The 11975-nt window shown below is 43.9% G+C and overlaps 2 protein-coding genes across 3 annotated transcripts; one reads left to right on the top strand and one right to left on the bottom strand.

Moving 5' to 3' along the window:
* Positions 1-487: 487 nt before the first annotated feature.
* Positions 488-5608, bottom strand: SEC61B (Sec61 translocon beta subunit). Of its 2 annotated transcripts, none has more exons than XM_026055124.1 (4): positions 5497-5607; positions 5268-5365; positions 4812-4913; positions 488-817 (listed from the first exon to the last, which is right to left on the bottom strand). In XM_026055124.1, the coding sequence occupies exons 1-4, from the start codon at positions 5497-5499 to the stop codon at positions 730-732; spliced, it is 291 nt and encodes a 96-aa protein (XP_025910909.1). In that variant the 5' UTR covers positions 5500-5607; the 3' UTR covers positions 488-729. The 2 variants fall into 2 exon arrangements, with proteins under 2 accessions (XP_025910909.1, XP_025910910.1); XM_026055125.1 differs by lacking the exon at positions 488-817 and adding an exon at positions 3604-3692 and having other exon boundaries at positions 5497-5608.
* A 123-nt stretch (positions 5609-5731) lies between these two features.
* Positions 5732-7826, top strand: ALG2 (ALG2, alpha-1,3/1,6-mannosyltransferase). Its single transcript, XM_026055121.1, has 2 exons — positions 5732-6270; positions 6899-7826. The coding sequence occupies exons 1-2, from the start codon at positions 5947-5949 to the stop codon at positions 7799-7801; spliced, it is 1227 nt and encodes a 408-aa protein (XP_025910906.1). The 5' UTR covers positions 5732-5946; the 3' UTR covers positions 7802-7826.
* Positions 7827-11975: the final 4149 nt, after the last annotated feature.

Here is an 11975-nt window from a genome sequence, read left to right on the forward strand (position 1 = left end):
CCCATAGAGTTGTGCACCAAGAAGTAGTTTTCCTAAATTGTCTTTGACAGCCACGCAATTATATTATTTTTAAAATGAAAGTGGGTACCTGTTTATATCTTTCCTCAAAGTGCAGTTTGAAAAGCAAGTATACTCAAATATTTTATGTATAATTAGCATGGAGTAAAATTTAACTTGCATTTAGGAAATAAACAAGCTATTCAACTTCCGTTCTGGAGATAGAGAAGCACATGACCAGCTCAACCAATCTGTTTTATTTTAACAAAGATGTTTTTACTTTCACATGCTTGTGCACAAAATTTGGCATCTCCCATTCAGAAAAAAACATCTTCTGGTATAAAATCATACATCAATGTTCAGTTTAAAAGAATCTGCTTTAAACTTCAAATTGCATTTGATCAGGAATATGGTTATATATGAAAACCATAATTATAATGCTTTAGTTGCTGCATGTTGAAGTAAGAAGAAAGAATAAAGTTAAGACTTATTCCATTTCCATATACAAGTTTTATTGCAATACCTGTATTCTAAGCATACAGATACAAATACACAATGACTCATGACAGACTCCAAACCCTGTCCAGAGAACTGGAAAGTTCATTCAGTATTTGAGCCAAAGTTGATAGAACTTCAATAGCTGATAGGAAGCTCCCCCAAACTCTCTCCAAGAACAACCAGGATCCACAACATTTTTGGTCCAAGATGCATGATTTAAGTTCGCAGCTGAGTCTATGAACGAGTGTATTTACCCCAGATGTGCAGCATAAACACAGAAGCAATAAAAAGAAGACTCATGACCAAAACTGGAACAGGACCACTAAAAATAAAGAAAGAAAATGCATCAACATAAAAAAGCAACAACAACAACAAAAGTCTGCTTTGTCCAAAAGCCAGTATCAGCCACTATCACTTGTATTTAAAAGTAATTAACAGTTCACTATTGCTTATTGTCATGAAGTGAATCTCCAGACTTGTAGAAGGTTATAATCTCTATTTACTAATCAGATAGCCACCTGAACAGACATGTAGTCAGATATAAGAAACAACAGAGTCCTCTAGCGGCTAGTCAAATTTTGGCATAAAGTTTACATAATCTAGTAGCTGTCTTCTCAGAGTTTTTATTTCCTTCAAAGACCGCGGCAGTGGAGAGGAGGTAGGTGGGGGGTTGCAGGTATGTTTTGTTTGTTTGCTTGTTTTTTGAAGAGATGGACAGAATGTCAATGTTAAGTCCGTTATAAAATCATTACCTAAAATGTACAATTCCAACAGATTTCTTAATTTTTTTTCCCTGCCCACTTTTATGCATGATTTAGAAACTGTATACAGATGTTTTTGAAAAAAGCAGCTTAATTTTAGGATACATGTTGACAGACCTAATCAGCTGTTCCATGCCATCCTGAGACATAACAATGACATTCTATTACACTGGTCAACATTGCTTCATACCACCTGGTATCTGATTTTCAGCATGATATTGGGAGAAACACTGTAAATGCAGTTATCCAGCATTCAAGCCCTAACAACCTTTGCAGATTACTCCGAGTTTCAGTTTACAAGCAGGGAGATGTTACTTGAATACAAAGTAAAAACAAAAATGAAATATGATTGAAATAATTTACTAACATTTTTATGAGATCTTGATCCACACATTTCAAGTGTTCATAATTATTTTCCACAAGCAGTTCTAAAACTCAACGATTATCTATCATGCTCAGACTTATCTGGGTATGGAAAACCCTGAATAGATGTAAAGCATTTAACAAGCAAATTAATGACACAAAATACAAACTGAAGTACACAGTGACTACACAAGTGTGACTACACAAGTAACCCCTATCGAGAGAAAACTTTCACTAAGTAACAGAATCTGCTTCTCAAACGCCGGTGTTTCAATTGTTGAAGATTATGTCCTACAAGAAATATAAATCATAAGTGATATCAGGTGCACAACATCCTTAACATTTTATCTGAATTATTATTTAATTCATTTGTGCCTTTAACAGTAGTAATATATAAGCCATTCATTGCCTATAGCACGTAGGGATAGACATCTATTTGCCCAAGAGGAGCACTACTAATTGGAACAAAGTAAATGAAAATAAACAGGATTTTTACATGCAGATTACATTGGTACCATTACAGAAGTAATGTACAGAAGTTTTCAGTACTGACATCATGTCTGTTTCAGTTCCACAGAGAACCGGTTAAAACACTGGAATTCTCCTCCATATACCTAAATCTTCTCAGCCTTATATGCTCAGTTAAAAAAAAATATATATGTATGTATGTATGTAAAATAAAACCAATTCAGGCACCCCTAAAAATTTCACATTGTGTATTCTCAGAATTGTCTTACATAAGGCTGCATACCAGTACCACAAGTCCAATTTGATTCTCTATCATGGTTCCACAGGGAACACTACCATCATTCTTTAAGCAGGAAAGCTCAAGACAAGATATAGAAACCACAGGTACCAAGTAACACAGAAACAGCAACAAGCTTAAGGAGACTATTTTGGTTTTAGCCCTGTTAAAACTCCGTATTTTGTGCTTTAAAGAGAAAAATATCATATCTCACTCTCAACCACATCCCACACAGCTCCTCTTGCTAGTATTGCTTTTAAAGACATGTATTTTGCAGCATCCCTTATTACAAAAAAAAAATCTTCTTTCCTGAGGCAAAACAAACTTGCTTATTCAATGTATTTCTTATTAATTCTGATGTTAATTATAGACAGTAAAAGTCTGAAGCATAAGAGGTACAAGTATGCACAATAAAAATACACAACTTTCGATCTATAGCAGAATTGCCCCCATCTCAGTTAGTACCTGTTCTTAGGTGTTTTTATGAATTTTCCAAATTCCTAATAATTCTAAGAGTACATATTTTAAACAGCACAAGAAAATTTAAAAAAAAATCATGTTAAGCTTTCACACTGCTTTATGTAGTGGTGGTCATAACCATTTTTAAAAGTAGATTCTGTTGAAGCATTTAACTGAGGCAACGACAATCCATCTATAACCCATTTTCATTTTAAAGCTTACTGAATAGAACAGAGACTATAGCAATAGGATGATACAGAAAGCATAAAGCTGTAAGGAAGTAAGGAAGGAAGCTGCTCCCAAGCCGTGGTTCACAAAATGTTATCATTTGTCTGCAGTTGGGCTGTAAAACCAACTCACTTCTACAAATTTTTGTTGCTTCCATTAACAGTCTGACCATAAAGGTACCCATGGTGGCTAGCAAAACCGCTCTCAGGGCTGACTGTTCCACAACCTTTAAAAGTGGGAACGTCTGGATTGCAGCACAAGTAGGAGGGGAAAATCTACTGACTTGCTTGTATTGAAGATTACATTACAGATGTATTACAGATGCATTAAGAATGCATTACAGATGAGTAGCCACTCAACAGCAAAAGGGAGATGAAAAGATTCAACTAGGAAACTTACTGAAGAAGTTGGTGAAGCTGTTTTGACCGCTTTTAATCACAGCTCCATTTAAAAAAAAACTACCTAAAGGCAGCATGCTTCTGTTCTTTCAGTTTGCTTTTATTCATTTTTTACCTGAGTTTTAGTAGACTACACGATACACAAACGACTTGCCTATCTGCACAGACGTGCTCTAGTACATTACTTATGCTCATATTCTTTGTCTTGCATGCTCCTTGGATTCAGAATGGAGAAAGCAAGATCTGCAATAAAAAAATGCCACTATTTTGATGGTTTACAGTAAGGTTTATATATATATWTTTTTTAAAGCAAACAAGTCAAGCACATATGAAAATGAAAATACTTAAGATGTCAGAGAAGGTACAGTTTGTGACACAGTCACTATCCAGACTACCATAAGCCCTCTCTCAAACATTCTCCTTACGCAGCCAGCTGCAATGTATTTTCTAGCCCTCTTTAAGAGCCCCAGAATAAAATACTAATAGATTCTAGAAGAAAAGAAGCAACAAGGGGATCTCTGGGTCTCCTGAGCCTCTTCAGCCCAGCAACAAAAAATAAGAGGCTGTGAAGTACAACTTTACAAAAAACACAAGTCAACACTGTGACTTAGCACATAACCCTGTCAGCTGAAATGCTTCCTCTACCTCCATTACTCAAGTGTTAGGCTGGTTAGGCTAGTTTGGGCAACTAAACTGAATGACTGAATCTGGTTAAAAAGTAAAAGAGTAGGCTCTCTTTACAGTTTAAGGAACAGTACCACCAGTTATTTGACCACAATCTTGGAAGGTTAATCTTGTAATAACAGAGATAAACAGAGTATTGGAATGCTACTCGCTTCCAAACTTTTAATGTAAGAACTAAAATGGTTTGTCTTCACGTTTTTGATTAAAAAAACCCCAAAACTCAAATTCTGCAAGCACATAGCATATCAATTGTATTATGTTTTCGAAAGGAAGATGAATGGTCACAATATATACAATTATGTGAAAAATAAAAAGTTAATTAAGAGAGAACAATCTTTATCATGATTACACAAACATATATGTAGCTGCCTAAATTCACTGTGACGAGCAATCTTTCATAACTTCAAAGGGACTGCTCACAGTCTTCAAAGACCACTTAAAATAAACCTAGGTGATCACAAAATAGAACACTCTCTTTTTTTAAACAACCACAGTCTGAAGTTTAAAAGCAACCTCTCCAGGTTTGCAGATCAAATATTAAGTTTCCTCCCAAATCTAAGCAGCCACCAGTTCAACATGTTTTCCCATGCAGACCAGAACCTTTCAAAGATTAAAAATTGAATAAATAATAGAAATACATAATCCCCATACCTGCCACGACCCATGTATCCAACTTACACTTTGAGCCCTGGAGAGTCCTCAGTGTAGAATCGCCACATCCCACCAGTACCTGTGGATGTGGCACGGCCTGCACTTCTTGTCCCGCAGCTGGCATTCTTCCTTTAGGGAGTAACAGAATGAAGCAAAGACCAAAACGCATTAGTGATCCACAAGCTCCTAATACTAAACACTACAACCCCAAAAAACTCTGTAGGTGCAAGACGTTTATACCAGCCTGTAAGTTGGGCAAGCCCAGTTCATGAAGCCTGGCACAGCACCCCGTAGGGAAACAGTCAGTCGCACTGGGGGCCAAGGAGTTAGTCCCGTGTGAGCCCTGCCTGGGAAACATGCACGGACGCCCATACCCCAGCTCGCTTGCAGTCGCTCTCCACCATCTGTTAGGGCCACCCGGACACACGCCGCAGAGAAAGGGGACGGACACGGCCCCGTCACTAGGCTGTGGCGGGCACCTACCTCTGGCGGACGGTGGAGCCGGCCGCGCGGGGAGCCACAGCTTTGCTGGGGGAGCGGCCGGAGGCGCCGACGCTGGTGGCGCTGGGGTTGGGCCCGGGCTGCAGAGAGAGGAAAAAAAAGGGGGGGGGAGAGGGGGGAGATACTTCAGAGACGGCAAAAACAGCCCGCGGGCAAGGGGCACCCCCAGCATCCACCCCGGGAGAGGAACGGCGCGGGGAGGGGGCCGCACCATAGCGCGGGCGGTCGCGGCGGATCCTCACACACTCGGGTCTTCGCACACAGCCAAGCCACGTCCCCCGCCCGCGATGCCCGGCGCGGTGCCCCGCCCACCGCCAAGGCCCACCCCCGCCCCTCACCCCGAGGACCTGTGGCTGCCTCCATGATGCCTGATGCAACACTGATCCCTTTTCCCTTTCCCCAGTGCCCTCCGAGGACGCTTCCTAGGCGAGCTAGCTCAGCATAACCTTTCGGTCGCGCCCGCTCCTCTACTCGCAGCTGGGCTAAGGCGACCGAGCGGGAAAGAGGGGGCGAACTGTCGGGCAGCGCCGCCTCCACCCGCAGGCGGAGAGAGCGGGAGGCTGGAGGCGAAAGCTGACGTGTCCTCGGGAGCCGGCTGCCTGCGCATGCGCGTTGCCGCCGGCTGCGGGGGGCGGAGCGGGGCGGGCCCTTGGCAGCAGCCATGGCGGCGGCGGCAGGGAGGGGTCCCTCCGTGCTGTTCCTGCACCCGGACTTGGGGCTGGGCGGGGCGGAGCGGCTGGTGGTGGACGCGGCGCTGGCGCTGCAGGCGCGCGGCTGCCGCGTGCAGATCTGGACGGCGCACTTCGACGCGGCGCGCTGCTTCGCGGAGGCGCGCGGGCTGGCGGTGCGGCGCGCCGGCGGCTGGCTGCCGCGCAGCCTGTGGGGCCGCGGGCACGCGCTCTGCGCCGCCCTTCGCATGGCCTTCGCGGCGCTCTACGTCCTGCTGCTCAGCGGCGAGGAGGTGGACGCCTTCGTCTGCGACCAGGTGCGCGCCGTCGGCTGGGCCGGGCCCCCGCCGCTGCCCGGGCCCAACCGCGCCCCTTTCCTGCTGCGGGCGGGGGTGGGGGGGCGCGGCGGCCCCTCTCTCGGCGCCCCCCGCCTCACCGCGGAGCGCAGGGGGCGCGTGGAGCCGCTCGTGGGAAAGGGAGGGCGGCGCTGGCAACACGCAGCATCGCAGAAAGGCCGGCTGGCTGGTCTCCCTGCGCGGGCAGCGGGTGGACGGAGCCCGGCATTGCTCCTTCCGGGGTGCAGGCGGGTGGTGGGGCGGGCGCAGGCCCTGCTGGCGCCGGTGTTCCTCCACTCTCTGCTGGTGGCGTGACTTGCCAGGAGAAGGGAGGTGGGTGGTCCCATAATCTGACGGGGCTTGGGGTGGGAAAGGGTTGAGGAAGAGGTGAGGGAAGAAATCCGGAGCCTCGGCAAGAGGGTGTGGAAGAAGCGGCCGGGGGACTTCAACTGGGTGTGCTTGAGAGGAGGGAAGGAGATTAGGAGCTCGTGTTTTCACCTGGCTTGGACAGGGCTGGCTCTCCGTCCGCAGCTGTGAAATCACATGTGCACACTAGCAGCACTGACATGAACAATGCTTTCTCTTGTCCTGTCTCTCCTGGTTGCACTAGGTGTCTGCTTGCATTCCCATACTTAGATTGGCCAGAACCCGTAAGAAGGTTTTGTTTTACTGTCACTTCCCTGATCAGCTTCTGACGAAGAGAGAATCTCTTCTAAAACGCATCTACCGAATTCCACTCGACTGGCTGGAAGAATACACAACTGGCATGGCAGACTGCATCGTTGTCAACAGCAAATTCACTGCCAGTGTGTTCAAGGACACGTTTAAGTCCTTATCTCATATAAACCCAGAGATCCTCTACCCATCACTCAACACCAGAAGCTTTGAAACAATAGTTCCTGCAGACATATTTGACCTGATACCCAAAAAGAAAAAGTTCTTGTTTCTTTCCATTAATAGGTATGAGAGAAAAAAGAATCTAGCATTGGCTCTGGAGGCTTTGCATGAGCTTCGTGGGAGACTTGATTCTCATGAGTGGAATGAAGTTCACCTGGTTATGGCAGGTGGCTATGACAAAAGAGTTCTGGAAAATGTGGAGCACTATGAAGAGCTGAGGAGTACTGCGACCAAGCTTAGTATTAGTGACCAGGTGACTTTCTTGAGATCGTTCTCAGATGAACAGAAAATCTCTCTTCTTAGTAACTCTGTGTGTGTGCTTTACACACCAAGTAAAGAACACTTTGGCATTGTTCCTCTGGAGGCAATGTATATGAGATGTCCAGTTATAGCAGTTAATTCAGGTGGTCCTTTAGAATCAGTCTTGAATAATGTTACAGGATTTTTGTGTGATCCTCTGCCAACACAATTCTCTGAGGCTATGGAAAAATTTGTGAGAGATCCTCTCTTAAAAGACACAATGGGAGCAGCTGGGAGAGCCAGAGTTATGGAAAAATTTTCATCAGAAGCATTCACAGAACAACTGTACCAATACATATGCAGATTAACACAATAAAATTATATTCTTGTATTATATTTTACAGTTTTGTATGTTTGATCTTTATAGGGGACCAGTATTCAATGTGACTGATGAAGAACTCGAACATGTGAGTTTCCTTGTTATGCTGCTCAATACAAAAAGTAACAAGCAGAAAAGCTCCTGCTGTTTTGTTAGAAGGTTCACATGGTAGGCTGATTTGCCATTATACAAGTTCTATGTGATGTGCCTGGAAAAATGCATAGTTAAAATTGCACTAGACTTGCAAGATTATCACACATCTTAGTACTGTATAGTATGGCTAATTCAATTTAGAAAATGTAAGTTTGTACAAATAAGACTTGGTATTACAGCACAGCTTTATTTTTCTGTAAAGCTGCCTTTCAAACTTTCATCTTTATTAGTTTGTAACTGAAAGAGCTGGTATGGAAAGAATTGCACAATCCAACTGACTGCATGGTAAAAAAAAAATAAACAGCATCCTTAAGGATATGAGTGGTATGGTCTTAAAATAATTGGCCTTCTACTGTATTACTCTTTTAGAATTGCATTGTCTAGTCACACTGGGTATCATGAACAAGCACACGAGTGTTTGAGCAGGAGGAAGCTGAGACAAGAATAAAGTCAAGGACATCAGACTGCCTGGAACAAAGATATTAGTTACTGTGATGAAATTCTACATCTATGCAGATTATCTGCTATGCTTAAGGATGTAATTTTACTTTAATAATTTCTGGTTCATAGACACTTGAATAATACTCTCTTTATTGAAGACTTCTTTGTGTTCTAAATGGCAGAAATAATACTTTTTAAAAAAGCAGCAATTGGAACAAGGGATAAAGATAGATTTTATTTTGCCTATATTAGTGTCAGCTTTTCACTATAATTTTTCTGAACAGTTTAGCTGGAAGAGGGCCCCTACACTTCTTTCCTGATGAAGTGGCTTTATATATGAGACAGTAGTTCTGACTTTTTTCTTTTCTTTTTTTTTTTTTTTAACTGTAATATCTGGTTTTGGGCCAGGAATATCTGTGTATTGTCTTCTACTTTTTTTTTTCCAGATCATCTTTACTGTTTTTTTTTTCGGTACATCTCTTATAATACACTATTACACAATCCATACAGTTGAATTTTAAGCCTGAAAAATGGATCGAGTAATTACATAGCTTCCTTGCTCTCTGAAATCCAGTTTTATACAAAAACCATAATTTTATAGTCTGTGTTCTGCAATATGTATTAAGATAAAGTTTTTAGATGTTCTTACATTTAGTATGTCACAACATGCTTTCTGTGTGACAAACAGACCAGTCTTTCCATTGCCTAGGATTGCAACCTAGGTCTCAGTATAAGGCTTTTACTTAAAGTAGAACAAAAACAATTTCACAAATTCTGTCCATGCCTTTAATTATAAAGTTAGGATGCTATAATAGTTATTCATTATGTCTTGGGAGCCAGTGATCTGACAGGCCCTATTTCCAACAATTCTGCTTATTTGAGAGGAATTGGCAAACTTCAGTCTCCTCTCTTTGTTGCCTGCATTAGCACTCCTTCCCTACCCCTTAATCCACTTGAAATACAAAGTTTTCCTAAGTCTTTGCATAACATTTTCAAGAAGGAAGTAGCAATGAGTGACTGAAAGAACTGGAAAGAGAGCAAGAAGATAACTTCTGATCATTGAAGGTAATGCTTTCAAGAAGTATTTGGCCTGAGTATTACAAGCTACAGTTAGAAGGTGCAAGATGGTTGGTACTGATTCCCATGGCTACTTAGTTTATGTTACATTCAGCTTTCTAGCTTGCACTAGAGTTAACATGGAGTTTAAGATATGTCAGTGCATGATGGTCAGGATAGCTACAGGATAGTTCTGTTCACAGCTCCCAGCATTTAGAAGTGGGTCCCTTTTTTCAAAAATGAAAAAGCATTCAGTCCTGAAAAAAACAATGCTGCCAGAAAGCGGTGGTAGTATTCTGAGAACATCCGATATATTCGGCTCTGTAGATCAAGGAGGAAGCAACCCATCCAAAATCCAGCAGGATGGTAAGAAATAGGAACAAATTTGTTCTGCCTCCTCAGGCACAGAAACAGGAATTTTGTGGGAAGTGCCACTGAAATAAATTCATGCGAGTGGTGTCAGGGCTCTGGATGCACCAATAGGCCTTATTAGCATTRAGCAGCCTCACCTGTGACCTTCATCCATGCACCCTCTGCCCAGTGGTCCAGGAGCTCCATTTAAGCACAAGCCTTGGCCTCCAGCCCTTTCCTGAGCTGTGTTGTAGGTAAGCCCGTGCCTAGCCCTGCGCCTCACTGCTCCTGTTGACTGGATTTCATGGATTGATCTTGGACCTGATTTGTCATCTCGTAGTTAGCTGATGATCACTGGACCGTCAACAGAACTTGTTAGCATCTCCAAGCTGCCTTATTGGGTACTGTGGAACTGTGCCCTGGTCAGTGAGGTCACTGTCCCTGTATGCTGTGGTCACCCTTGGCTTTTGGCCSATCTTCTCTTGTGAAGCAGCCTCACTCGCTCTTCTCCCTGACAGTTAGCTCAGGCCTTCTCAAAACCTGGGCTGGCCACCATGGAGCGTGGCCCTCGGTGGGCAGGACCTTGCCCCCGAGGCTCCCGTTCAGCTCCAGGCTAACCTCAAAATCATGCAGGAAGCTAATGGTCAGCATGTAAAGGCATGACACAACCCTTTGGGCTTCTTCAACAACATCTGATCCCCAGTTTCCTGAACCATTCAATGGGGACTGGGCAATGGTATGGGGATTTATGAGTCAGATGTGGCTAATCTTTGCAGCCTATTCATGGGTCTACACAAGATACTAGATGCTCAGCAGTAATAATCTAGCTCTCTGGGGTGGCTCTTGATTGGATGAAGCCCTATGTGAAGGACAATGACCCTGTGCTCCAAAACTGATAACTTATTTGGTGCTTTGGAGTGTTTTTTGGGAGACTGCAATTGTGCAGTTGCCAGGACTGTCTTGCTGGAGCTCCAGAAGGGGAAGGAGTCAGTCACTGGCTACACAATTCAACTCACGAAGTTGGCGGTGGAAACTGCGTGGGAAGAAGGAGCTTTATGGCCCACTACAGGTGAGAGCTGCCTGAGACCTTCCAAGATGAGATGGCTAGGACTGGCCTGCCCCAGTGCCTGGGGCAGCCTGTCAGACCTACCTATCACTCTGGAAAGGCACCTGACTGTGCCAAAGAGAGCGTATCTGGACCCTGGGAAGAGCTCTGCTATGTTTTGCTCCACTTCCCTTGCTACCCCCCTGCCAGAGGAGGAGCCCATGGAAGTAGGTGGTATCCAACCTCACCCCCTCATCCCAAGAATGAGAACACAGATGGAGAGAAAGGGACGGCTTTTATTGTGGTAAAAAAGGCCAAGGTATTGTCACTTGACCCAACAATGCCCCCCTGCTTTGACTGTCACTGACTGCAGGTGCACATGAGGTGGCTGATGGGGCAGAATGACTTTGGGGTTGGAAACCAAAGTTAGCAAAGAATGAAGAGTTAGCAAAGTGTGGAAAAAAGAGAAGCCTGTCAGGCAAGGTGGGGAGAGAGGCACTTCATCCCTCAATAGTATTCCGTGTTCTGGTTGTGCATCAGTACCACTGTTCGTTCTTCTGCTACCTCAAGAACACGCCACTGCTCCTCAGAGGCAGCATTAATTTTCAGGAGCTCCTTGTCCCAGATGTCATAATTCCTATCAGTTTGAATAAGCTGCCAAGAGATGAAAGCATAGGGTGGAGCTCCTGCTTCATAATACATTCTAGGAGAGGATGGCCCTATGGCTAGGTCAGAAGCATCTACTTCCACAATAAAACTCCGGCCAGCATCTGGGCAGGACTGTGATGCAAGTGGTGGTGAATGCCTGTTTCAGTTCCTCAGAAGCTGTTTGTGCTTTATATGTCCGCAGAAAGTGAGAACCTTTTCAAGTGAGTGCTGTTATAGGAACCACAATACTGGAAAACTCTCTTAAAAAATATCAAAAGAAGTTGGCTAATTCTAAGAACCTTTGCACTCTCTGCATGCTAGAAGGGAATGAGTGGAAAACTGCCTTCTGAACCAGATACAGACACTATGAGTATATTGTGATGCCATTTGGTCTCTGCTGTGCCCTGACCACCTTTCAGCATTTTGTAAAAGATGTCCTGTGGGACCTGCTTGATAACTGTACAGTGGTATTCCTGA

Source organism: Apteryx rowi, unplaced genomic scaffold, assembly GCF_003343035.1.
Source record: "Apteryx rowi isolate R43461 unplaced genomic scaffold, aptRow1 scaffold_989, whole genome shotgun sequence".
In the NCBI taxonomy this organism is placed as follows: domain Eukaryota; kingdom Metazoa; phylum Chordata; class Aves; order Apterygiformes; family Apterygidae; genus Apteryx; species Apteryx rowi.

Coding starts and splice junctions, on each gene's coding strand:
- ALG2 (XM_026055121.1), top strand. CDS start 5,947: ATGGCGGCGGCGGCAGGGAGGGGTCCCTCCGTGCTGTTCCTGCACCCG. Junction 6,271..6,898: donor ACGCCTTCGTCTGCGACCAG/GTGCGCGCCGTC, acceptor TGGTTGCACTAG/GTGTCTGCTTGCATTCCCAT.
- SEC61B (XM_026055124.1), bottom strand. Junction 4,914..5,267: donor GGCTCCACCGTCCGCCAGAG/GTAGGTGCCCGC, acceptor TACTCCCTAAAG/GAAGAATGCCAGCTGCGGGA. Junction 818..4,811: donor GACTCTCCAGGGCTCAAAGT/GTAAGTTGGATA, acceptor CTTTATTTTTAG/TGGTCCTGTTCCAGTTTTGG.